The 24,216-nt window shown below is 44.2% G+C and overlaps 1 protein-coding gene across 6 annotated transcripts in view; it reads right to left on the reverse strand.

The window, feature by feature from the left end:
* Nucleotides 1–24,216, reverse strand: part of LOC137420793 (sodium-dependent phosphate transport protein 2B-like) — an 88,207-nt gene that overhangs the window by 7,232 nt on the left and 56,759 nt on the right. For all 6 annotated transcript variants that reach the window (XM_068106167.2, XM_068106169.2, XM_068106166.2 and 3 more), the window contains 7 exons: nt 20,294–20,405; nt 11,779–11,974; nt 5,648–5,743; nt 5,379–5,499; nt 3,518–3,685; nt 1,725–1,841; nt 294–418 (listed from right to left, as the gene is read on the reverse strand). In XM_068106167.2, the coding sequence (XP_067962268.1) occupies nt 294–418; nt 1,725–1,841; nt 3,518–3,685; nt 5,379–5,499; nt 5,648–5,743; nt 11,779–11,974; nt 20,294–20,405 (935 nt within the window). The remainder of the gene's footprint in view (nt 1–293; nt 419–1,724; nt 1,842–3,517; nt 3,686–5,378; nt 5,500–5,647; nt 5,744–11,778; nt 11,975–20,293; nt 20,406–24,216) is intronic.

A 24,216-nucleotide genomic window follows, 5' to 3' on the forward strand; every position in this document is an offset into this window, starting at 1 on the left:
GAAATTGGAGAAAGGAGGTTTTACTTGTGCATCATCCCTTGCTGCCAGCATGCATTGTTTCTGTTTGCTCGTCTTTCATTCTGGATAAGGCCTTGCTGATTATTTAGACCTTGCTGTTTAAATAATCAAATTCATTAAAACATAATGGGGATTTTTCAACCCATTTCACATCTCATAAGTGTCATAATTAAACAAGTCCTTAAACTCAACTAAGTAGTTGTACCTGAACAGGTACCTTTGTTATTTATGCAAATAAAAGTAGGAAAATGAGTGAACTTTGCATGCGCATGTACCTGGAGGGCCTCAAAGAGTGTCTCGCTTGGGCTTGTGAGGGAGGCAAGAATGGCAGTAAATGTTGTACCGATGTTGGAACCCAAGATGAGTGGGTACGCTCTCTCAAGAGTAATGACTCCGATACCTGGAAGGATCATAATTTAGACTTTCAAGTGTCCATTATACATTTAACATTTTCAAGATAAATAACCATTTACATTAAGGATACAATAAATTATAATAACAGCCTTCATTATTATTGTCTCTTTTTCTCATTTGATATTACGAATTCTCATCTAAACATGTAAATTCGATGTATTTGTCCCCCGCCCCTTCAACATGGTTGGAGATGGGGGACATTAAAATGAGCTCCATCCGACCAACCGTCTCATCTGATCACCGACCGTCTTATCAGACTGATCATCCATCCATGTATTTTGTGTACGCAATATTTCAAAAACTGTTGAATATTTAGCTTTCATATTGCAAATATCTATACCTCATGACATTATCTCAAACTGATTAGATCACGGCTGTGATTGCCTAAATTATGTTGCCACCGCAACCACATTGGTAACTTGGCTTGTGTACACGATATTTCAAAAACCGTCCAAGATTTGGCTTTCATATTACACAGATCTATTCCTCATGCCATCCAAAATGCAGGGGCCCTAGAGTATCAGCTCCTTCTTCTGATAAAGGTAATTCTTCGTCCATTGTGCTTCCTTATCAAATGTAATTTAGACACAGAGATTATATTTTAACCCCTGTCTGTCTTTGTTTGGCTGTCTGTGAGTAGGATATATCAAAAAGTTATGGACGGATTTGGACGAAACTTCGTGAACAGATTGGGTGTGCGACAAGGACGAATTGATTTGATTTTGGTGAAGATCCGGATCTGGATACTAGAGCTTTAAAAAAATTCTAAGTGATTCTTCACCATTGAGTGATAGGACCAAAAACGATATATAGCATGATGTTTCAAAAAGTTTTGGAGGAGTTTTGACAAAACTTGGCGAATGAGTTGAGTAGGTGACAAGAACGAGCCAATTAGCTTTTGGTTTTGTGGGATACAAAACTGAAACTGTTCAGCCTGGCGGAGGTATTCTCTCTACCGAGTGCCTTTCTAGTTCTGTTGCTTGTTTTGACCAACTGTGGCTCCAAATCTCCACTGTCAGTTCATTACCTTTTCATCCTCCGTCACCTGGCTTTTACATTAAACTAGATTTTGTACAGAAAAAAAAGTGTAATAGTACCAATCTTACAGAAAATCGACAAAACTTCAGGATTGCTACCAAGGCCTTGAAACCAGGTAGCTATCTCTCATCTTACAAAGTATCAAAGTATTTACTTTCACTGAAAGATTGTTTCCTTTTTTTTGTATCCGTTCCACCTCAGAAGTTAGTTCAGTTTTCACTGGAGTAGAGTAGTTGAGACGTTGAGTAACTCACCAACGAGAGGGGTGATTGCCGATGTAAATACCGAGCTGCTCTGTACAATGAAAGTCGCCCCAGCTCCCACCAGAATGGCCAAGTAACCCATGATCCAGGCAAATGGATATGGAAAATCTGTGGACATGTGCAGAAATTGTTCCTTATCCATGAAAACATGATTACAATGGTCTACCAGCATCCTGCTGCTGTAGAGGCCTACGCATAAAGTTTGCCATTCTGCTCCCAGTCTGGAAGCAGAATCACATGAATGTGAAGTTACCAAATGTATTGTTATGTTTGTAGGGGTAGGGATACTTTAGCCCAGGTAAATTTGTATAGGTAGGTGCTCCGAATGTCGTGTAGAAACCTTGATGTAATAAGTACTTGTGTAGACCATGTGTTCAGATTACGCTTGTATATTTGCCCCCATCGCGACGGGGCGGGGCATGTTAACTAGCTTAGGGAATAAGGGTAAATTATCCCTTGTACGTCATTCCCTCTGTGATAATCCCTTTGTCTCTTATGGTACCGCATTAGATACTAGTTAGAATTGCGCATTTAATGGCACCAATTAATAATAAAACTAACCGGAAACCCAGATTAGGCTGATTACTCGACTGGAAAGGATGCGTATGACGAAAGTTCCATGAAGACACGCCCCAAGGAGCCGTGACTGGCCAGGGCTCTTCATTGAAGGATAGGACAAGTAAGAAGCAACTCGCTGATTGGCGAAGCACGATTGATGATGTCAGAGAGTGGGGGTGTAAAAATAGTTGGAGCGGCGGACATCTTCTTCTCGTTTTTGGATGCCATAGCGAACGGTCGTGATTGCTCCTCTCCTCACCTTTCTCGGTTTTGGGTCTGGCGATAACAGTTGTGCCGGCATCTTCTCCTCATTCCCCTGTTCGTCTGCCATCTGGGCATTGAGAGTGAACATTCCCTCTTGCGCCTCTCATTCCAAAAGCGATAGTGCACGGGGAGGATTCATCGCGAGCGCCTCTCGTTCCATAAGCGATAGTGCATGGGAGGATTCATCGCGAGCAGCCGTGTTCCGGCATTGGGCTGGTGGTCGTGAGGTGGAAGAGCCGGGGACGGAGAGCTGCGGTTTTTCCCCAAGCAAGAACGACAAGCTGCGCAACAACTCCTGTTCGTTTCGAGCACGAGGCCCGGAGTGAAGGGACGCACAGTGAGGCCTGTTCCGCGCCAACGAGCGCATTTCACGCGCAAGGCCGCAAACGCCCTTTTCGACCCTTGACGAGACCCCACCAGCGATCAGAGTTAAGTGCACGACATAACCACACACAGTTATTTTATATATCGTTATGTTTCCCTGTGTCCGTGTTTGGGTCTGTTGTGGGAGTGCTCCATATAGGAAATTTCGTTTTGCCGTGTTTTATTTTGTACCGGCATTTCGTTGAAGAAATCTGTTATTTTTGTACATTTTAAATCCGTTTCGTCGAGTTTATTTATTGCAGGTTTGAGGACTGCTAGTGGGATCCGTGCAGGTGAGTGCTCTTCAGCATCCTCCTCCTTCCCCCCCCCCCCCCCCCGCTTGTTTTAACTCTGCCACATTTGATGAACGCCTTGGAGTAACAGCTTGTTCGGCTATCCGTTCTTTGGAAAGATTTGAATCGCCAGGAACGCGACATCATTCCAAAGATTTCTGTTTCATAATGACCCCAAATTCTTTTTATTTCTGGTACGTATTGTATTATTAACTTTCTGCTGACACTAAAAAACAAAAAAACTGACATTTTAGGCCCAACATAAACCCCTAGTTCCACCATCACAATATTATTAACATATCATACCTGTGTTGACTGTTTTATTGATGATAACTGCGATTCGACCCTTCAGTACGGAGTTGAGAATTTTTACGATGAGGATGAGGCACACACAGAGGACGATGAGGGAGCTCACAAGCAGGATAATCCCCACAACTAAGTCAGACAGAGTAGTAGATGCAAAGAGATGGTGGCCTGTTCACGCACAACATTGGTATATTATTATACAGTCACTGCACAGAACAATGGCAGAATCACCAAAAATTACAAAATTCACCACCGTTAAGTTGTTTGCAAATTATGATGTCACACGGTATCTTATGTCAGTAAGTAAACGCCTGTTTGTAGTACAGGGTGAGAATCCAGGGCAACCCAGAAAGAATGGCCAATGGGGCCATCGGAGAAAGCAGCGAAGGATTTATCCAATAATCATCCGGATGAGCTTGTTTATTATCATGTGATTACGAAAACACTCGAGTAGTGTCGGGGAAGGTGTAATAGAGAAAGTATAGGTGTTCTCTTCTCCAAACCACCTTCTCCTTCCACCTCCCCAAAATAGAAGGCATCTACTGTATATCTAACTCTAACCAATGGAGGAAACTGTGTCCCTGGGCACTAAGTGAGCAAGAAATCCCAAACAAGTGAAAATATTATTCAATTTGCAAAGGATTAAGTTATGAGCAAGAGGGTAGATAATAGGATGACGTGTTAGTATTATATGATGTATCAACTAGCCTCTCCCTGATCTAACTTTCTCTAGCAGAGGTAGTTCACTTCACTTTGAGCTATCTAGTCTGGGTTCGAATCTCGACGCATATATAAACTGCCGGATTGGTGTTTCCCAAGCAGAGCGTTGCATCGCTATCATTCGGATGGACGTTACACTGTGTTCTGCTTGGTATCTTTGGTTGGTGGATGTTAAAGATCCTCTGGTGTATTTAGACAAAGAGTAGGTGAGTTATTAACGCTGGCACCCTGAACAAATGCCAAGCTCCTGCCACCTTTAGTCGAGCTTCAGGCCTGACGATGGAAGCTAGTTCGTGAAAGACAAACCAAAGGCTGTCCCTTTCCGACCCCACAAGAAGGTACAAGTATATCATTAGGACCATTAAAGAAATAATATAGTAGTCTGTAGGGATTCAAGCTGGAATAAAGATGCTCTGCTTGAGCTCTTATAAGTTGTTTGTTGTTGGCTCCCACTGTACTGGTGCACTAAAATGATAGAAAGTCACAGTATCATATACACCTTTGGCATAGTGTGGGAAACATTTTTCAGGGTTTTGCACACCAATCCTAAAATCTGAATCCTAAAAAAATTTGCACCCTGAAACAAAACAAGTAATCTTATCACCACCACTTGCAGTAGCCACCAGGGGCATTATTAACACGCACAATGTTACCTCCGCCACCCAAGGTGAACAGAGATTATATTTCACCCCTGTCTGTTTGTCTGTCTGTGAGCAGGATATCTCAAAAAGTTGTGGATGAGTTGGGTAGGCCAAACAACAAGCCAATTCGATTTTTGTTCAGGTCCGCATCCAGATCCGGCCTATCGGTGGAATACAAAACTTAAACTGTTCACCCTGGCAGAGATATGCTCTCGTACTGGGTGGCGCTCTAGTACCGGCCATGGCATTTCAAAATTGTTCAAGTAAAACAAAATGGCCGCTGTTGTACTACACACTTTCCCACTATTCCATGAAGGAATATTGTTCAGATGTTCGTTTCTCCCCCTCAATGTAGAGTAGCTTTGACCAATATCAATTACCATTCATTTACGAGCCAGCTACTTTATTGCCTAGCAGTGTCAGCTACCTCGTATAGACCATTCTCAATGAGTATGATTCGTGTTAGGGTTCTAAGATGTAGTGGAACAACAACCGCGTACATTTCTCGATTCCCTCGCACTCAGTCACATTCCTTTCAGTAAGGAAACCATTTCCATGAGGCCAACAGGCTTCAGGTGATGAGCAGTTTGATGTGTTATTCACCGACACGTTCCTCAATACCTGGAGGACATGTTCCCACAGAGTAAGCATCGTCACATTGTTTCTCATAATTAGCAGAACACACGAAGGGATGTATTTCTTGCATTGTAAGTAAAGCTTTGGTAAAAGTTTCTTGAATGGTGTTTATCCGACAAAGTATTCGACTCACCATGTGCTCTTCAAATTTGCACCAGGTTTTTATAAGACTTTTATTGTAGGCACTCGGATCTCCCATAGCTATTTCGGTGATGACTGATTTGTCCAGCTATGGAAAACAAAACGGTCACAGTTGACAATCACAACAAGTCGATCATAAACAGATCAATCTGATTCCTGCTTAACGTGGTCACTGTCGGATCCTAACTGGATCAACGCAATGATCTGCTTCTTACTGCAGTGGTAAGATCTACCTCTACTGTAATCGATATACCCCACAAGGGTTGGGTTAATAACATGCTGTCAAAAAACCGAGGCGAATTCCTTACTTCCGTGGTTGTTACTCCGTACACCGCTTATCATTGATTCATGAACCATACACCGCTTCATTCCATTAACTTTGTATTCATGACATAACAGGGTGTTATGGTCATATTTAGTGTATTATTATTATTATTATTACTATTACGAAAACGATACTACTGAAATGATACACTACTGTATTAAGAAACCTGGGCTTAATTTATCCGAAGCAGTCCGAAGGGGAGGCATAAAGCCTAAGGCCTATACGTACCGTATTGTTGTAAGAGCCGTAACGCCGATGCTTTCGATATTTCAGGGTCATTTTAACAATCGGTTTGTTTGTGTTTCACACTGAATGAAAACGTGAAGGAAGAGCACGGCGATTGTGATATATGACAGGTTCGACGATATGTTCGGCATGAAGAAATTGGAATCAAAACGCCGAAGTGTGGAGAGTCAGCCGCCATACCGCCGTAATGACATCAGACGTAATCACATCACCCTGTCATATGACCAGATCCTCAGCTCTGATTGGTATACGTTTGAGAGCGACATACATACTCGTACATACATACAGACGGACAAACACTGTTCTAGACGGCTTTTCCCTGAGGGCTACGCCTTTTTTTCTTTCTTTTTTCTTTTTTTGTATACAAGATCGAGGCTCGTGAAAGAGCTAGCATTAATCACACAAAAAATCAGACACATAAAATACATAATAAGGGGAGCGGTAGACAAGATTGGGAGAGCAGGGGAGGCACACAAATACAACATTTGAGAGCAGGGACATCGGGAGATCTGTGAGAGGGAGAGGGTTTGGGGGGAGGAGGCGTGGGAAGGGGGGTGGGGGGGGGGGGGTTGGAAAAGTATAAAACACAAGGACGCTGCAAGGACTTCCAGGAAAGAAGTTGGTATTTCAAAAATGTGGATCTGGGGTGAATTAGCGGGGGTAGAAAAGATCAAGGTTTTGGATGGGGGAAGATAAGAGATGGTGGGGAACAACTGTTTTAAAGACGTGGAGGGAGGAGTGGGATTGAAGAGAGTGAGGGAGTTTGTTCCAGAGGCGGGAGAAAAGGGGAATGAAAGAGTGAAGGTGAGCAGAGAGTCTTGATTTTTGGCAGTTTAACCAAATGAGGGTTGCTGGCAGATCTTGTGCGACCTGCAGGAATGTTTGGGGGACAGAGCACAGAGAGAGCTGGGGGTGCAAGGCCGGAGAGGAGTCGGTAGAAGACAGAAAGACCACCAACCTCCCTGCAGTGAGTGAGTGAAAGGCCCTCGGATTTAGCTTCATCGTGGGAGATTCCAATGATTCTGAAAGCTTTGATTTCAACAGCGTGAAGACGAGCTAGGTGTGAGGCAGGAGCACAAGCCCAGAGGGGAGAGCAGTATCCATTGAGCTGCGGATGAAAGCCTTGTATGTGGTGAGGAGCTCAGGTGTGCCAAGAAAGGACTTCACACGATGGAGGATGCCCAGTCGGCGACTGGCTTTGGAGGCCAGCTTGGAAATGTGGTTTTCCCAGGAAAGATCATGGCAGAGAGTGAGACCCAAAAGCTTGAGTGACAGAACTTCTTGGAGAGGATTGTTGAGAAAGTAGATGGGAGGGTTTTCCATTCGGTCTTTTTGGAGAGACATAGTAAGATTGTGAGATTTGTCAGGATTGAAAGCCATGTTCCACTTGTTTGCCCAGTCTGTGATTTTGTCCAGGTCTGCAGAGAGTGAGGAGCCTGCAGACTGCCGATCTGACGGATGAGGAATGGAGCGGCAGAGAGTGGAGTCTTCAGCAAAGAGGTAGAGAGCATTTTCAAGAGAGTCAGAGAGATCATTGATGAAGACCAGAAAAAGCACAGGGCCCAGAACACTGCCTTGGGGAACTCCAGCCTGAACAGGAAGGGGAGATTAGAGAAACCCATTCAGGGCCACATGTTGACTATGACCAGAGAGGAAGTCCGCAAGCCATGAGTGGAGATTTCCATGGATACCATCGGAGGGGAGTTTGGTGAGCAGAGCGGGGTGCCAGACCGTATCGTAGGCACGTGATATGTCAAGGGAGACAGCTCTAATTTCCTGTTTGGCATTGAGGACCTCCATCCATTGTTGAGACACCTGAAGCAGCATTTCCAGAGTAGAGTGTCCTGGTCTGAAACCAAATTGATGATCAGAGATCAAGCCATTGGAGCATTAAATGTGGGGGCATTAAATGCCTTAAAAATGCCCCCACACAGAAATTCTCTGTGTATGTGTGTGTACGTCAAAGTCATAGAAAACTAGAACGGCACTTGGTAGAGTGTATACCTCCACCAGGCTGCACAGCTTACGTTTTGTATCTGACTGATAGGCCGGATCTGGATCTGGACCTGAACCAAAATCTAATCTGCTTGTTCTTGTCACCGACCAAGGCATCCACCTAGTTTTGTCATAACCCATCCACAACTTTTTGAAATATCATGGTACATATAGTTTTTGGCCCTAATCTCTCAATGGGGAAGAATCACTGAAGAATTATAGTATCCGGATCCAAACCAAACTCTAATCATTCCGTCCTTGCCATTTGGCCCATCTTTGCCATGGTGCACCCTCAGGTTAATGTTTGCTTCAGCTTTAAACATCAATCTTCTTGATGGCTTACTAAAGTCTAAGTAACCTGATCTTGATCGGGTGACCCAGCTTGTTAAGTGATAAAGGGCACCATGACATGCAGGCATCCAATAACCACATACTGTATTTAAGTGACACACATACATGAACTATTCCCATTGCACTGTAGAGCGTAGGCCTATGCACAATCTGGGCAACCATCAATTGTAGGCCTAAGTGGCGATAGCGGGATGGAGTGGCTCTTTCCACGTACCGGTACATATATAGATGTGGCAACATGAGGGTAGGTGAGTGTTGTTAATTAAACTTTACGTATCTCTCATACCGGTAATAAAAAAATATCAGGTAAACCCCACACAATCTTGCTAAGAAGAGGGCCTGTCCTTACTTAAAGTGAGGAAGCAAGCAAACTTGGTTTTAAATAGAACAAGATATGTCGACATGAGATACTGTCAGATATTTACAAACCCTCCTAGTGTAATTCTTGCTTGAAGATAACTTCTGAACAAGTTATTCTTCACTCGTGTATCATCGTTGTCCATTATGACGTCAGATCTGAGGGCCATCTATTTGCTATCTGTGCAGATATAGCAAATTTTTACTCTCCTCCTTACTTATATTGTGTATGCACCACGTTTGCATCATTGGTCAGAAGATAAGCTTTCTGTACGTCATAAATAAATATCCACACAAGCGTATCCCTATAATATCACACCCACGCACTGTGCACCTCCCCAGTAATTTCTGCTTGAACAGAGTGAAAGTTGATTCCCATTGGGATCAAAACTCGATAAGACTAATGTGATAAACTGAACAGCAAATTTTAGTTATGGGTCTCATTCAAAGGGAAAATTTGATAAGACTAGAAACACCTTGATATTTGCCAAGCAGCCAGGCCACATCAAGTTTTAACATGACACTATAACATTTGAGTCCACAAAATGAGTGATAAATGAAATAAATGCATTTACAACAAGAAAGAGCAATCAGAGATTGCAAACCCTCGCCAGGATGTATTTTCAGTGGTTTTTGAGGCTTTTGTGTTAAAACAAATATGGCGGGCGAACCACGTGACCGATGACGTCATCATTATTTTTTTTCTAAACTAATTTGTTCCTAGATTATGCTCAAGAAATTTCATCTTGATTGGATGAAGTTTTGTACTTGTCGACTTATGACGTCATAATGGAGGCACCTATGACATCATTATTAACATATTTTATTCCCCATGGAGAGTTATTTGCAATGAGCCATGTCTCAATTTTTTCTATTCAGTGCTTTCGGAGATATAGAGGTGCAAAGTTTTTTGTTTTTTCCAAGATGGCGGCCGAACCACGTGACCTATGACGTCATAATCTACAGGTGGTATTGCACCTATGGTGAAAATTTCCTGTCCATCGGACCAACGGTTGCAGAGAAAATCATATTTATTCTGTGCGGACAAACAAACAAACAGACAGACAAACAAACAGACAGACAGACAGACAAACAGACGAACAAACGGACTCAAATGCAATACCCACTCCTCAGGCGAGGGTAATGATAAACAAAAACTTAACACTCACCCACTTAATCTCACAATTCAGAATTGCATTTTTTTAAAGTCAGATCAATTAGTCTGTATACTCTCACCAACTTTGTGTAAATATACATGTATATGTCCAATTTTACCCAGATTTCCCTCAGGTGAGTATTAAACAATGCTAGCGACTGTTAGGAATGTGGTACATGTCAAATAAAGGTCACAATTGGGCCATAAGAGTGGCGCGACAATATTGCACATCACACTTCAAGCTATGGCTGGGAGAAATCACCTATAGAACCACTTTTAGAGGCCATTTTCCCCGCAGAACAGGGGTTGGCTTTTTTCGGGCACCGTGGTCCCCTTTTTGAAGCAATGTTTTACAGCCGGATGCCCTTCCTGCCGCCAACCCTGTTAGTCACCTCTTGCGACACACAGGGAATTACCAGTGAACTGGTACTCCATTTGCCGACCTCGGAAGGATGACAGGGTGAGTCAACGCCCCCTGGTGTTAATTCAGGGATTGCACTGGGATTCGAACCCAGGATCCGAGGATCCCTAACCGCTAAGCCAACACCAAGCTTATAGAAATCACCTATGAGGCCCCAATATATTGTTAGTTAAATACAATTACAGTTTTATACAAGTTAGTTATATTAAGTTATAAACAATCCATATACAGTCCACATATAAGCTGATGGCTACAAAAATTAGACGGGCATTGGGATACATCATTCATGCATAAAGACTCATTTAAACAACTTTATTTGCTAAAGATCATAACTAGAGGCCAAGTAAGTCCAGACTTCTTGGGTCCGTTAGTCTTTGGGGGGACGCGATAAAAGCAGCGAATGCCTCAAGGACTTTAGGTTTCCTCCAAATATATTTCAATTTAGTGCTAAACAACAGTAGTGGTTATTTAAAAAGGTAATAATATGTTGGACAGACTTGACTGAACAGATTTTTGTTAGAATAATTTTTGTGCCGCACGAAATGCCACGATAACCATACACCTTAACATGGAGTTCGTCCAAGGCGGAAACACCCCTTGGGAAGGTGGAAGGGGCATATTAAGTCGCCACAACCTCCATTGTGTGACCCTTAGCCCCCCTGGCGAGTTTGGTTGAGATTGGATAAGGAACGACCAAATGCATTGTGGTCAGACAGTCAGACAGACAGACAGACAGACAGAGACACCAAATTGTGTATTTTAGTATGATAAACAAGCTACCTTTAGCTGAATAGTGTTCAGGAGCTACATTTTTTTATAGTCTAGGTTTGTTCATCGATGGAGTCAGACTTTGCAGTTCTAATCCCATGCGAATTTGGGGCACTGCATCAAACAGCACCATTTCCTTTAACAGCGTTTGCTTTCCTGAGTCTGCATTTAGGTTGTGGGTATTGAAACTCCATCCCTCCTCTCCCCTAGAAGTAAGAGTAAGTTAAAAAAGAGTAAGCCATCGATTACTTTTACCCTGGCTAAATTCCCAAAATGTAGTTATATATGTAGCACCACCTGCAGTCGGTGGGACTGCTGGGATGTCTGATAGTTATGGAGCAAAAGGCCAGTGTGCTGAAACAGCACCTGGTGCAAAAAACTCGAATGCGCTTCGCTTTAAATAATACCTTTAAAGAAAACTTTCAGATTGTTTCAACACTCAAGAAATCCAAAGTTGTTTCGATGGCCATTTAAGCTGCATATGGTGTCAATTTGTGGACATGCCTGGACAACGTTATTGGTGAGTGGTTCTGTAATAACTTTAAGGAATTCTGGAGCATCTCCACCAGATTGAAGATGGAATGAAGTGACCACGGCATTGGAGAGATGAAACAGGTATCCACAGATTGCCTCAATAGGTAGCAGTACCAGAACAGTGAGCCAGTTGAAGCAGTCAAGTACAGTGGCACCAGCAAAAGCCCTGCGGAGAGGCAAACATACAACAGCTTTAGAGCAAACTCCGTTTCATCAATGACTTAACTGACCTTTCCTTGAGAGCTTTAGAATGATCACCCGAAGACTCCTTTTTATAATATGGTTTACATTCTCGTTTCTCCTGAAGATCAAATATCAACGTCAGAAAATAATTGTATAATGAGTTATAGTGTTGGCTAGCAGGATGGCCTAGAGGTACACACACTCGCCTCCAAGCCATCTAGCCTGGGTTTGAATCTCAGCCCGGCTACAAAATGTCATCCACAGGCAGGGTGAGTCATCAATGTGTGTGCTGCCCTCGTATGGACGAAACACTGGGCGTCCGGTCTGCAGCATCAGTTGGTGGATGTTGAAGATCCCACAGTGTCCTTTGCGATGAATAGACAGGCTATTGCTGGAACCATTAACAAATTCCAAATTCCTGCCCAAACTACTTCTGGGAATGCATGGCAAACCATCCAGTATAACCCTTGCTAAGAAAGAAACTGCCTTGTGTTACGTGCTCCTCCCCAACCCCCGGTCACGGTGTACCTCCGAGCCCCGAGAGGAGTCACGGCAGAAAAATGTGTTATTCTGTATGTCAAAGATCAATGGTGAAGCCACACCAATTGTTACCAACAAACAAATATTGTATTAAGATCACACAAGAATAACAGTACAACAATAATAGTAATCAAAAGTACAATCAATATATATATATATCCTATGATGGTACCATCATGTTCGTTCAATATAACTCACTGTGCTCCAAGTGAGCGAAAAGAAGAAGATTCCCAATCTCTTTAATCCCGGATTCAAGCCAAAGTCGATTCCGGCTTCAAGCCAAAGTCGATCCGCTCCAGTGATCGTCAGAACGATGTCCAATCGAGACCAGAATCCCGTTGGGTTGGCAGTTACAGTCCTGCTGCCAAAGCTGTGCAAAGGCGCCCTCAAGGCGACTGGGAAATCCAAAGGCGCCCTCCAGGCGACTGGGAAATCACACCCTCGGGTATGGACGTTTCACGGCTCACAGTCGGCGAACCGCAAATTAACCTTCAAAATCCACATTGCACACACACACACACACCAGATACGTCTGAATGCGGTGAAAACGGCTGAAGCGAAGCAAAGACCTTGCGCGATGTGCAAAGCGCGCGAGTCAAAATGGCCGACGGCCCATTCTCGAGGCGTAACGGCCCGACGATGATTCTCTTCAGAATCCACCGCCAAAAACCTGACACGCAGGTTGATCTGTCACAGCGATAACAACTCTGTCGCAAGAATCCATTTCCCGGGAAACCCGAAGTTCACTCGTGACTCTTGCTCGCCAACATTTGCTCCAGACTGCAAAGCAACTATGCTTCTTCTCCGACTCACTCGCTCCGCCTTCTTTTCTCTCCTCTTCCTCTTCTTCGTCGTCCGGTTCCGGACATTAACTTTTTTACCTTTTGAAAATAGCAATATCTATTTCCCTTAAACGACAACAATAATAATACATGGAATCAAAAATGTTTACAGTGGATGAAAACCACAACAACGGAAGAGACGAATCCGTAACACTTCCCCCCCTCAAGAAAGAAAGTTTGAACATAGTGAAAACTTTCTTTGCAGGCAAAAACTCTTTTAACAAACAAATGTAAAACTCACACCCAAATCAATTCCCGTGAGCAACGATAATTAATATTTCCCAAAAATAAAGCAACAAAACTTCCAAACAACCTACAGAAATTTCCACAAAGTTAGTTCACTCTGGACAAAGCATCAGCAACGACATTGTCCCTGCCCTTTACATGCTCAATTTCCAAGATGACTCCTGCAAAGCCAAACTCCATCTCATCAACCTCTGGTTTTTATTTTTCATTTTTTGAATGAAGGTTAAGGGGTTGTGATCAAAAATCCAAAGCAAATCTATAGCACTTTTTGAAGGAGGCCGAGCTGAGAGCCATGCTTCATGGTATTTGGTGAGGCCTAGAAGTATTCGCTGTGTGGACGCATTTAGGAATGTTGAGTTCACAGGTTAATCCATGTAGAAATCTTGACTCAGCTACTCCGCAGCATTCAGTGCTTCAAACTCTTCCTAACTTTCATAATAATCACGGTTGGAGCGCTTGTCGCTGTAGTCACGTGAAAAGCGATCTCCTTCTCGGCCACTACCCTGGTAATCATCCCTTCGGGAGCTGCCGTAACTCTGGGAGCCTCCATAGTAATCTCGACTGCGGCCGCCACCAAAACTACTACTCCCACCCCGGGAGCCATAGCCACCCCTGGAACTACCTCCACGTTTTCCTCCTTTGTAGCCAGCCCCCTCGACACCCATGGCCTGCCTTCTCTACTGTTATGGTCCGACCATCCAAATCCTTGCCATTCAAATCCTTTCTGCATCTTTGGCGTCCTTTGTGTTTTCAAACGTGACAAAGCCAAACCCTCTCGACTTTTGCATCTTCCTGTCTTTTATCAGCCGCACTTCCAAAAGAGTGGTCCATATTTGCCAAAGATAGAGTCCAGAACATCTTCAATTGTGTCAAAGTTCAGTCCACCTACAAAGAGCTTGCCAACATTGCCTCCATCCATGACTTGTGTGTGCTGACCCTTAGTTTCAGGGTACTCGACAAGAAGTGACTGTGCAAAGCGTGACGTCCGTACCTTCTCCTTCTCTTCAGAGTGCTTCCTACCCATAGCACGAGTCACGGCACAGGATGTAAAGATCCCCAGAATCTCCCGCTCCAACCGTGCGGTGTTATTTTCCATACTAGGCTTTTCAACAAACATCGGGTTACCAGAAACTCGACCACCGGCCAAATCATTCCCGACAACAAAAGAGACTCCCTCTACAGGAAGAGTGGCTTGTAAACCTACGGTGACCGGTCCTGACACCAAATCAGACTTCAAATGGATGACATGAAGTGGAGCTTTAACATAGCCACCAACCCCCTGTAAAAGAACACTAACACCAGTTGCCGTCTTCTCTGACAATGGCAAAATGCCTTCAAGCATCAAAGATTGATGTGCTCCTGTGTCCCTCAATACCCTAACAGGTCTCTGGTTCGTTAAGTCTCCATCCAGTTACACAATCCCCTCTGAAATAAAAGGTTTGTAACCCTCTTGAACAAGGTCGTTCTGTGATGACGTAACTTTGGCATGGGAACCTTCACAAGGCACTGTCCTCCAAGGACGATTTCTCACATTGGCCAATGCATTCGGAGTTGTACTAGTCTGACTCCACTCCTGATTTTTCCTTTTCAGGGCATAACAATGGGACATCAAATGCCCAGGTTTCTTGCAAAAAGCGCAAGTAGGCCCGGAGGAAAAACTCGTGATCTGCCTCGGGCACCCCGGAAGATAAGTCTGTCTTGGAACTGTAGTTTTCTGATCCCTAAAAGTCGCGGTATCAGATTTGTCCTCATAGTCATCTCTAGGCCGCCTCCATGAATATTTGTTCTCCGCACATGATTTACCATAACTCCCCTGCCTAACTCTAGGCGGGAAGCTAGGTTTGTGGAACCCCATCCTGTGTGTCAAGGCATAGTCATCTGCCACGGTTTCTGCCTCATTCAACTCTGGTACTTTCTTTTCATCCAGATGTACTTTAATGTCTGCCTGGACACTGTTTGAATTCCTCCACCAAGATCAATTGTCGCAACAGTTTGAAGTCTTTCCCAATCCCCTTCGAATCACACCACCGATCAAACATGGTTTCCTTCATTCTGGCAAACTCCACATGGGTCTCACTCTCCCTCTTCCTGACATTCCCGAATTTTTGCCGGTAAGCTTCAGGGACCAATTCATAGGCTTTGAGAATGGTTTTCTTCACTATCTCATAATCTGCACATTGGTCAATCGGTAAAGCCGAATAGATATCTTGAGCTTTACCCACCAGAACACTTTGCACTAACATAGTCCAGGACCCCACAGGCCATTTTAGCATTTGAGCCACTTTCTCAAAGTGTAAAAAAAACTTGGCTACCTCCTTTTCATTGAAGGGTGGAACCAGCCTCACATGCCTACCAACATCCCAAGTGTTCTGACTAGTTGTCGAACTAGCCGGCATGGATACAACTTCTCTCCGTTCTCCCAATAATTCCAGCTCCTTGAGTTTAAGTTCCTTCTGATACTCCATGTCACGTTCCTTTAACTCCCTTTGGCTCTCCTTTCCTCTGCTCTTTCCCCTGCTCTTCTTTCTTCTTCAGCGCTCCTTTCCTCTGTTCTTCTCTCCTCGAGTTCTCGTTCCTGTTCTACTCTTCTTTCCTCGAGTTCCCTTTCAGCTCTCCTTTCCTCTGCTCTTCTCTCCTCGAGTTCCCATTCCTGTTCTGCTCTGCTTTCCTCGACTTTCCATTCCAACTCTTTTAACCTTTTCTGGCTCTGCAGGTGCATCTCCTTTTTCCGGAGCTCCACATTTTCTTTTTCCTCAGGTAACCAATCCAAGGCTACCTCTGTCCATGTTCCTTGTCCCACCAGAGATTCTACCACCAATGTCTGCATCTCTGCTTTCTTTATACTAGGGCATGCCCGTACTATATATATATCTAAAATTATATCCCCCCCCTCTATTTACATGAAATGGTTTGGTCCAAAGCGAACGGCTTGCGAGTGGTGACAATCCCCCCCCCTCTATTTACATGAAATGGTTTGGTCCAAAGCGAACGGCTTCCGGAGTTTGGTAAAGAAATCGCCATCGCGTGCACAAACGCGCAGGAAAGCGAATGAATCGCAAATTCGTTTTTATTAGTTTTATTATTAGTTTTAAAACATAGTTTAACGCCAACATAGTTTGCAAACGTGAAATAAATGAATACGCTCTCAAATGTGCCATCCGAGGCAGAGTGTGTCCGCCACGTTCGGCACACGCGATAGTTCGCTGCTCTCTGATTGGTTGAATCGTTTTTTGGACATAGCTCGGTAAGTAATTGTCCGATTAATATGAAACCTTGAAAAGGCACATCCTCGGGTCCCCAGCAATATACCTGGCAAGTTAAAAGTATATCGGACCCGTGGTTGTCGAGAAACAGCGGTCACAGACAAACAGACGTACAGACGTACAGACGTACAGACGTACAAACGTACAAACGTACAGAGATTACTGGAATTATAGATAGATGAGCTCGGACCTCCAAGTTAAAATGTTTGGCCAATATCAAGAGTTCCCATCTTTTTAACGCTTCGAACTGTGCCTCATTAGGGGACGCCGCAAACCTTTCTGCATCAAACACCATGGTGACTATTAGTTAGCACCTGTTAACCTTCACACAAAAATTTTCACATTTTTTTGAAAAATTTAGGAATTTTCGGAATGTTAGGGAATTCTATCCCGGACGAGTGTAAGGGAATTTAATCCTGGATGAGCCCTCAATTTCTGTTACGTGCTCCTCTCAAACCCCCGGTCACGGTGTACCTCCGAGCCCCGAGAGGAGTCACGGCAGAAAAATGTGTTATTCTGTATGTCAAAGATCAATGGTGAAGCCACACCAATTGTTACCAACAAACAAATATTGTATTAAGATCACACAAGAATAACAGTACAACAATAATAGTAATCAAAAGTACAATCAATATATATATATATATATATATATATATATATATATATATATATATATATATATATATATATATATATATATATATATATATATATATATATATATATATATCCTATGATGGTACCATCAACCTCGTACAATATAACTCACTGTGCTCCAAGTGAGCGAAAAGAGGAAGATTCCCAATATCTATAACCCCGGCTTCAAGCCAACGTCGATTCCGGCTTCAAGTCAAAGTCGATCCGCTCCAGCGATCATCAGAAGGATGTCCAATCGAGACCAGAATCCCGTTGGGTTGGCAGTTACAGTCCTGCTGCCAAAGCTGCGCAAAGGCGCCCTCAAGTTGACTGGGAAATCCAAAGGCGCCCTGCAGGCGACTGGGAAATCACACCCTCGGGTATGGACGTTTCACGGCTCACAGTCGGCGAACCGCAAATTAACCTTGAAAATCCACATTGCACACGCACACACCAGATACGTCTGAATGCGGTGAAAACGGCTGAAGCGAAGCAAAGACCTTGCGTGATGCGCAAAGCGCGCGAGTCAAAATGGCCGATGGCCCGTTCTCGAGGCGTAACGGCCCGACGATGATTCTCCTCGGAATCCACCGCCAAAAACCTGACACGCAGGTTGATCTGTCACAGCGTTATCAACTCTGTTGCAAGAATCCCTTTCCTGGGAAACCCGAAGTTCACTCGTGACTCTTGCTCGCCAACGTTCGCTCCAGACCGCAAAGCAACTATGCTTCTTCTCCGACTCACTCGCTCCGCCTTCTTTTCTCTCCTCTTCCTCTTCTTCGTCGTCCGGTTCCGGACATTAACTTTTTTACCTTTTGAAATTAGCAATATCTATTTCCCTTAAACGACAACAATAATAATACATGGAATCAAAAAAGTGGATGAAAACCACAACAACGGAAGTGATGAATCCGTAACACTTGACAGCATCGACGCTCTATAACAGAGTATGATACATTCGAATGAGGGATTTGAGGAGCAACCAACATGTAGTTGTTAATCGAAGCGGTCAATTTTGGTCTGTTTCTACTCCCCTGACCTTACATTATATTTAAACATGCAAGCACTCTCAAAAGCATGTGTGGCAAAAAGGTACAAATACAGCTCAAAGGTATACCACTAGTAAATACATCAGCCAATGCCATTACGTTGTGGAGGGCTGGCAGGATGGTTTAGTCGTGCTACGTGCATTTACCTTTGAACTGACTAGTCTGGGTTATAATCTCGGCCTAGATATAAACGGGCACCCCTGAGTTTCGCATGCAGAGCAAGGCATCAATGTGTGTGCCGTCCATTGGAAGGACGTTCGTTAACAAGGAAGACCCATCTGCCAGTACAGGTCGTTGTTGGATGTTAAAGATCCCACGGACTGTTTTGTGAATAGGAGGTGAGATATTACAAACACCCTGAAAAAATTCCAAATTTCTGCCCAAACCTGCAGGGGGTTTGGGGCAGAAACCATTTCTCATTAGTGGTGTAAGCACACTCCCAGAAATATGAAAATGGAATGAAGGGAAGCTATATCTGTGTGCTGTAGAAAAAGTATTAAAGTTTTCAATAAATTACATACACCTCATACAATGGCAAGATCATCATTTCACATTTTTATAGATTTCCATACTTTGGGTATTCTTCCCACTCCCACTCCCACTCCCACTCCCATTCTTCCCACTTTGGGTATTTTATAGAATGTATGGACGTTTACTTCTTATACTATCGGACCTCGACATTTGCAGTGCCAACATTTGCGGACCCCATGTATTCATGGTTGATAAAATGCGACCTGCTTCTACATCCGCTGCCCTGTGCTTCGCGTATTCGCGGTTTTTAGCGGGCGCAAAAAAGCAACTCCCACCAGCCGCGCACATGGCACTTCTAAACACATCTTGAACAGGTCACACATAAACCATTTCCCACCAGAGGTGCACATAATAGTTCTAAAAGCGTCTTCCACATATCACACATAAATCCGTTTTTTTTTTTACTTGCTTCAGCATTTGATTCACATGTTCGTGGTTTTTCACGGGCGTATTCGCGGATTTTTTATTTTCCTTTATGAATCACGAACTGCTGGGAACCTATCCCCCTTTCCCCCATTAAAACAATGCCCCCACATTCGCGGATTTAATATTTGCAGCATTTTCCAGGAACGTAATGCAAACATTCGTACTGCAAAAGTACTGCAAAAATTTTCCAGTAAATAAACAATGCCCCCCCACCCCCCTTCCGAATGTCAGGGTCTGACAATATATCAAATACTGTATAAGAAATAAACCAAAAAGGTGAAAATAGTGATATGAATATAACCATCAAAAACAGTGTATAACTAGAACGGCACTCAGTAGAGAGCACACCTCAGCCAGGCTGAACAGTTTACGTTTTTTATCCCACTGATAGGCCGGATCCAGATCCGGATCTTCACCAAAATCGAATCAATTCGTCCTTGTTGCACACCCAACATGTCCACCAAGTTTCCTCCGAATCCGTCCACAACGTTTTGAAACATAATGATATATATCGTTTTTGGTCATATTTCTGAATGGTGAAAAATCACTTAATAAGTTCTTCGTAATTGGATCAGGATCTTCACCAGAATCGAATCATTTCATCCTTGTCACACACCCAACTTGTTCACCAAATTTCGTCCGAATCCGTCCATAACTTTTTGAGATATCTTGCTCATAGACAAACAAACAACAGACACGAATGAAAACATAAGCTCTTCCACATTCGGTGGCAAAGGTAATAACAAAAATAACATATTTACTTTACCTTCTAAAGACATTCCTGTCCCCTGATTGGATGATGGCCACGATTGTGCTGGTTATGGAGGTGCCCACATTCGTGCCCATGATTATTGGAATGGCTGTTTTCACCTGAAGCACTGCCACCAAAAAAGAACATTTGAGGAAAAGCCATGCACATGTTAAGATTTATGCATCGCAGGTTGAGATTCACTTTACTAGCAACGGTACCTACCCTATGGGCGGGGCTTCAATTGGGAGGCCCAAATGAAAAGGCAACATATCAAAAATTGAAGGCTTTTTTTATTTTAAACGATTTATATAAACATCCGTTAAATCACATCACACGCAAATCAGCAAATCATCAAAATCATTAAATGAATGAATGAATGTATTGAATAATTCGATGCGAAGCGAAAGACGCCCCAGAGCTGTCACATTCACAATCGCTATGTCGTATGTACTCCCCATACATGTTTCCTTCATTGTAAAAACTACCAAGTCAACAGTTAAAAGGATTTTGAGCTGATAGGTTTTACGGCCTCAGCAAGATCGATGGAGGCAGCGATCTGTTAGCTTATACACCGCCCAAATAGCTATGTGGAATTCTCTCATGTAGAGATTAAACTCACATCGTTTGAACTTTGGCCGAGGTCATTATTTACTTTTAATGATGTTTATATATGAATCAAAAAGAAGATAATTGGTTTTGGGTTGTCCTTTCCGCATATCTAATGGGATGGTGAGTTGGAGAGACGACCATGATGGCAGGGAGGGGATTGGCATTCTCTCAAGCAGGGATTCAACTCATGTCCTTATAAAAGGTCTTTGTCCGAGGTCACCGAGTCGGATCGGTGCAGCCGATCGGTGCAGCATTTCTCTGTTCTCAAAAACATTTCATTTCAAAAAAACATTTCAAAAAAAAAATAATTTCCTTCTCTGTTCTCATTCGTTTATTCATTCTTATTCGTTCGTTCGTTCTTCGACCACGTGTTTCTCCCCCATTTCCCCAGATAGTTTTCACTCATTAACCTTCAATGTTTACACTTTCCCCTCAAGTTATGTATTCCGTCATATTTTATAACACCTTTTTCTTCTTCTTCTTTAAAAGGCTGCTTTCGACTTGCTCACCAAATCAATTCATCCCAAAAAAAATATCCATCTCCTATAGTGCCTTTTTTCTACATTCCCTAAACTCTCCTGCACTCCATCCTCCATCCAGCGTCCTTAAACGTATTTTTAACTCGAAGGTCACAAGAAACTCATTTTGCAATAAATGTTCGTTTCCCATAAATCGTACACTTTCAAAAATCCAATCTCACCCCTCCCCTCCAAATCTTCCCCATAACCCCTCCCCTCCAAATCTTCCCCATCACCCCTCCCCTCCAAATCTTCCCCATCACCCATCCCTTTCAAATCTCCCCCCTTGCCCCCTCCCTCCTAAACTACCCCCTCACCCCTCCCCGCCAAGACGCCCCCTCGCCCCTCCCCTCCTAGACTCCTGCCTCACCCCTCCCCTCCAAATCTCCCCCATATCCCATCCCTTTCAAATCCCTCCCCTTGTCCCTTCCCTCCCAAACTCCCCCCTCACCCCTCCCCTTCAAATCTCCCCACCCTCATTGCTTCTCAATTTCCCCCCTCTCACTCCCCCTCCTCAAAGCGTCCTCCCCGCTTCTTCCCCCTTAAAACTCTCACCTCCATCTCCCCCAACCTTCTGCCTCGCTCTTCCCCCTCCTCAAATAACACCTCATTGTGGCTCACCCAATCACCATCAAACCTTTTGTCCGCCCCATCCTTCCCTTTCTCCGAGCTATTCTGAAATCTCTGACACACCTTCAACAGCTCTCCCTACCTCTTCCACCTCTTCCACATCTTACCCTACCCCTCCTCCCCCCTGTTCTGTATCTGATGCTCCCCCTTCCTCTTCATTAACGGTATGGACCTCAAACATCCGGGGCCTTCGTTCAAACTTAACTGATCTCTCCATACAGGTTGCTTCTGTCAAACCAGACGTGATCTGCTTAACAGAAACTTTCCTCCTTTATGATGTCTCTGATTCCATAGTATCTCTCCCGGGCTACTCCCTCCTCCGGTATGATAGACCTGAGCCTCGTCCTGGAGGCGGGGTTGCTATCTTTATCAAAAACTCTCTTCCTCACTCGCCCTGCACTGCACTCTCTCCACCTCACCCCCAGGAATACCTCTGGCTATGGCTTCCCCTTCGCTCCCACCTCTTGTTCATATGTGTGTTGTACCGTCCACCAAACAGTGATGACTCCATCTACATCTCGCTGTCTGAGAATATGGACCAACTTCTATCTACCCATCCCAACTCTCTCTTCCTCATATGTGGTGATTTCAACTGTCATCATGCCAGTTGGCTGGGTGTGGGTACCTCTCTCACCAGCCATGGCTCCTCAGCAAAGGACTTCTGCGACTCACTGGGACTGACACAATCTGTCAATTTCCCGACCCGGATCTCAGTCAACGGAACATCTTCTCTTCTGGACTTGGTTATGACTAACTTCCCTGAAAATGTCTGCTGCTCTTCTTCTGCTCCGATCGGATCATCTGATCATGTCCTTGTTAAAGTGGACATCTCTCTGACCATCCTCAGGGAGCCTGCTCAGCGTCGACGAGTTTGGCATTTCACTCAGGCCAACTGGCATGGTCTTCAAGCAGCAATCAATCATCTGGACTGGTCTCCCATCTCTACCACCTCTGACATCAACTCATCCTGGGAATTCTTCCAAAGTAAATTGCTCTCTCTCATGCACAGATTTATCCCATCTCGTCTTCAGTTGTCATACCCTTCCTCCCGTCCATGGTACACGGAATCTTGTGGTGAGGCTGTTGCCCAGAAACAACTTGCCTTCGTCTCCTGGAAAGCAAATCCAACGGAAGGAAATCTCATTTCCTTTCACAAAGCCCGAAACAAGTGTATGTCCACCCTCAGGAGAGCCAGGAAACAATATCTCTCCGTTCTCAAGACCGAACTCTCTTATCTGTCTCCCTCTTCCAAATCCTGGTGGCGTCTGGTCAAATCCGTTTCTGGTGTTTGTTCCCCCTCCATCCCCTCCCTTACCTCAAACGGCTACACAGCTGACTCCGCACGTGAAAAAGCTGAATGCCTCAACTTTGTGTTTGCCTCTAAATCTTGTGTCCCAAACCCATCCCTCTCTGTACCCACCATACCCAGTCGTACCCTGCTGCTCCTGGACTCCGTGTCCTTTCCTCCTGACAAGGTGGAAAAGTTTCTGTCAACCCTCGACTCTGATTCTGCAACTGGACCCGACGGCATCAGCCCACGGGTCCTAAAATCCTGCTCTGCTGCTCTATCTCACCCTCTCTCTGTTCTCTTCACCCTCTCTTTTGCTCAAGGTCAACTGCCATCTGCTTGGAAATCAGCCAACATCACCGCTTTGCACAAAAAAGGTGCAAAAACAGATCCTAGCAACTACAGACCAATCAGCCTTCTCCCAATTATCAGCAAAGTCATGGAATCCATCATTGCTTCGGATATGAAATCTTTCCTCTTCTCCAATGGCTTGATCTCTGATCATCAATTTGGTTTCAGACCAGGTCACTCTACTCTGGACATGCTGCTTCTGCTGTCTCAACAATGGATGGAGGTCCTCAATGCCAAACAGGAAATTAGAGCTGTCTCCCTCGACATATCACGTGCCTTCGACACGGTCTGGCACCCCGCTCTGCTCACCAAACTCTCCTCCTTTGGTATCCATGGAAATCTCAACGCATGGCTGGCGGACTTCCTCTCTAGTCGTCGTCAACGTGTGGCCCTGAATGGGTTTCTCTCATCTCCTCTTCCTGTTCAGGCTGGAGTTCCCCAAGGCAGTGTTCTGGGCCCCGTGCTTTTTCTGGTCTTCATCAATGATCTCTCTGACTCTCTCGAAAATCCTCTCTATCTCTTTGCTGATGACTCCACTCTCT

Source organism: Myxine glutinosa, chromosome 2 (assembly GCF_964187855.1).
Source record: "Myxine glutinosa chromosome 2, kmMyxGlut1.1, whole genome shotgun sequence".
In the NCBI taxonomy this organism is placed as follows: Eukaryota; Metazoa; Chordata; class Myxini; order Myxiniformes; family Myxinidae; genus Myxine; species Myxine glutinosa.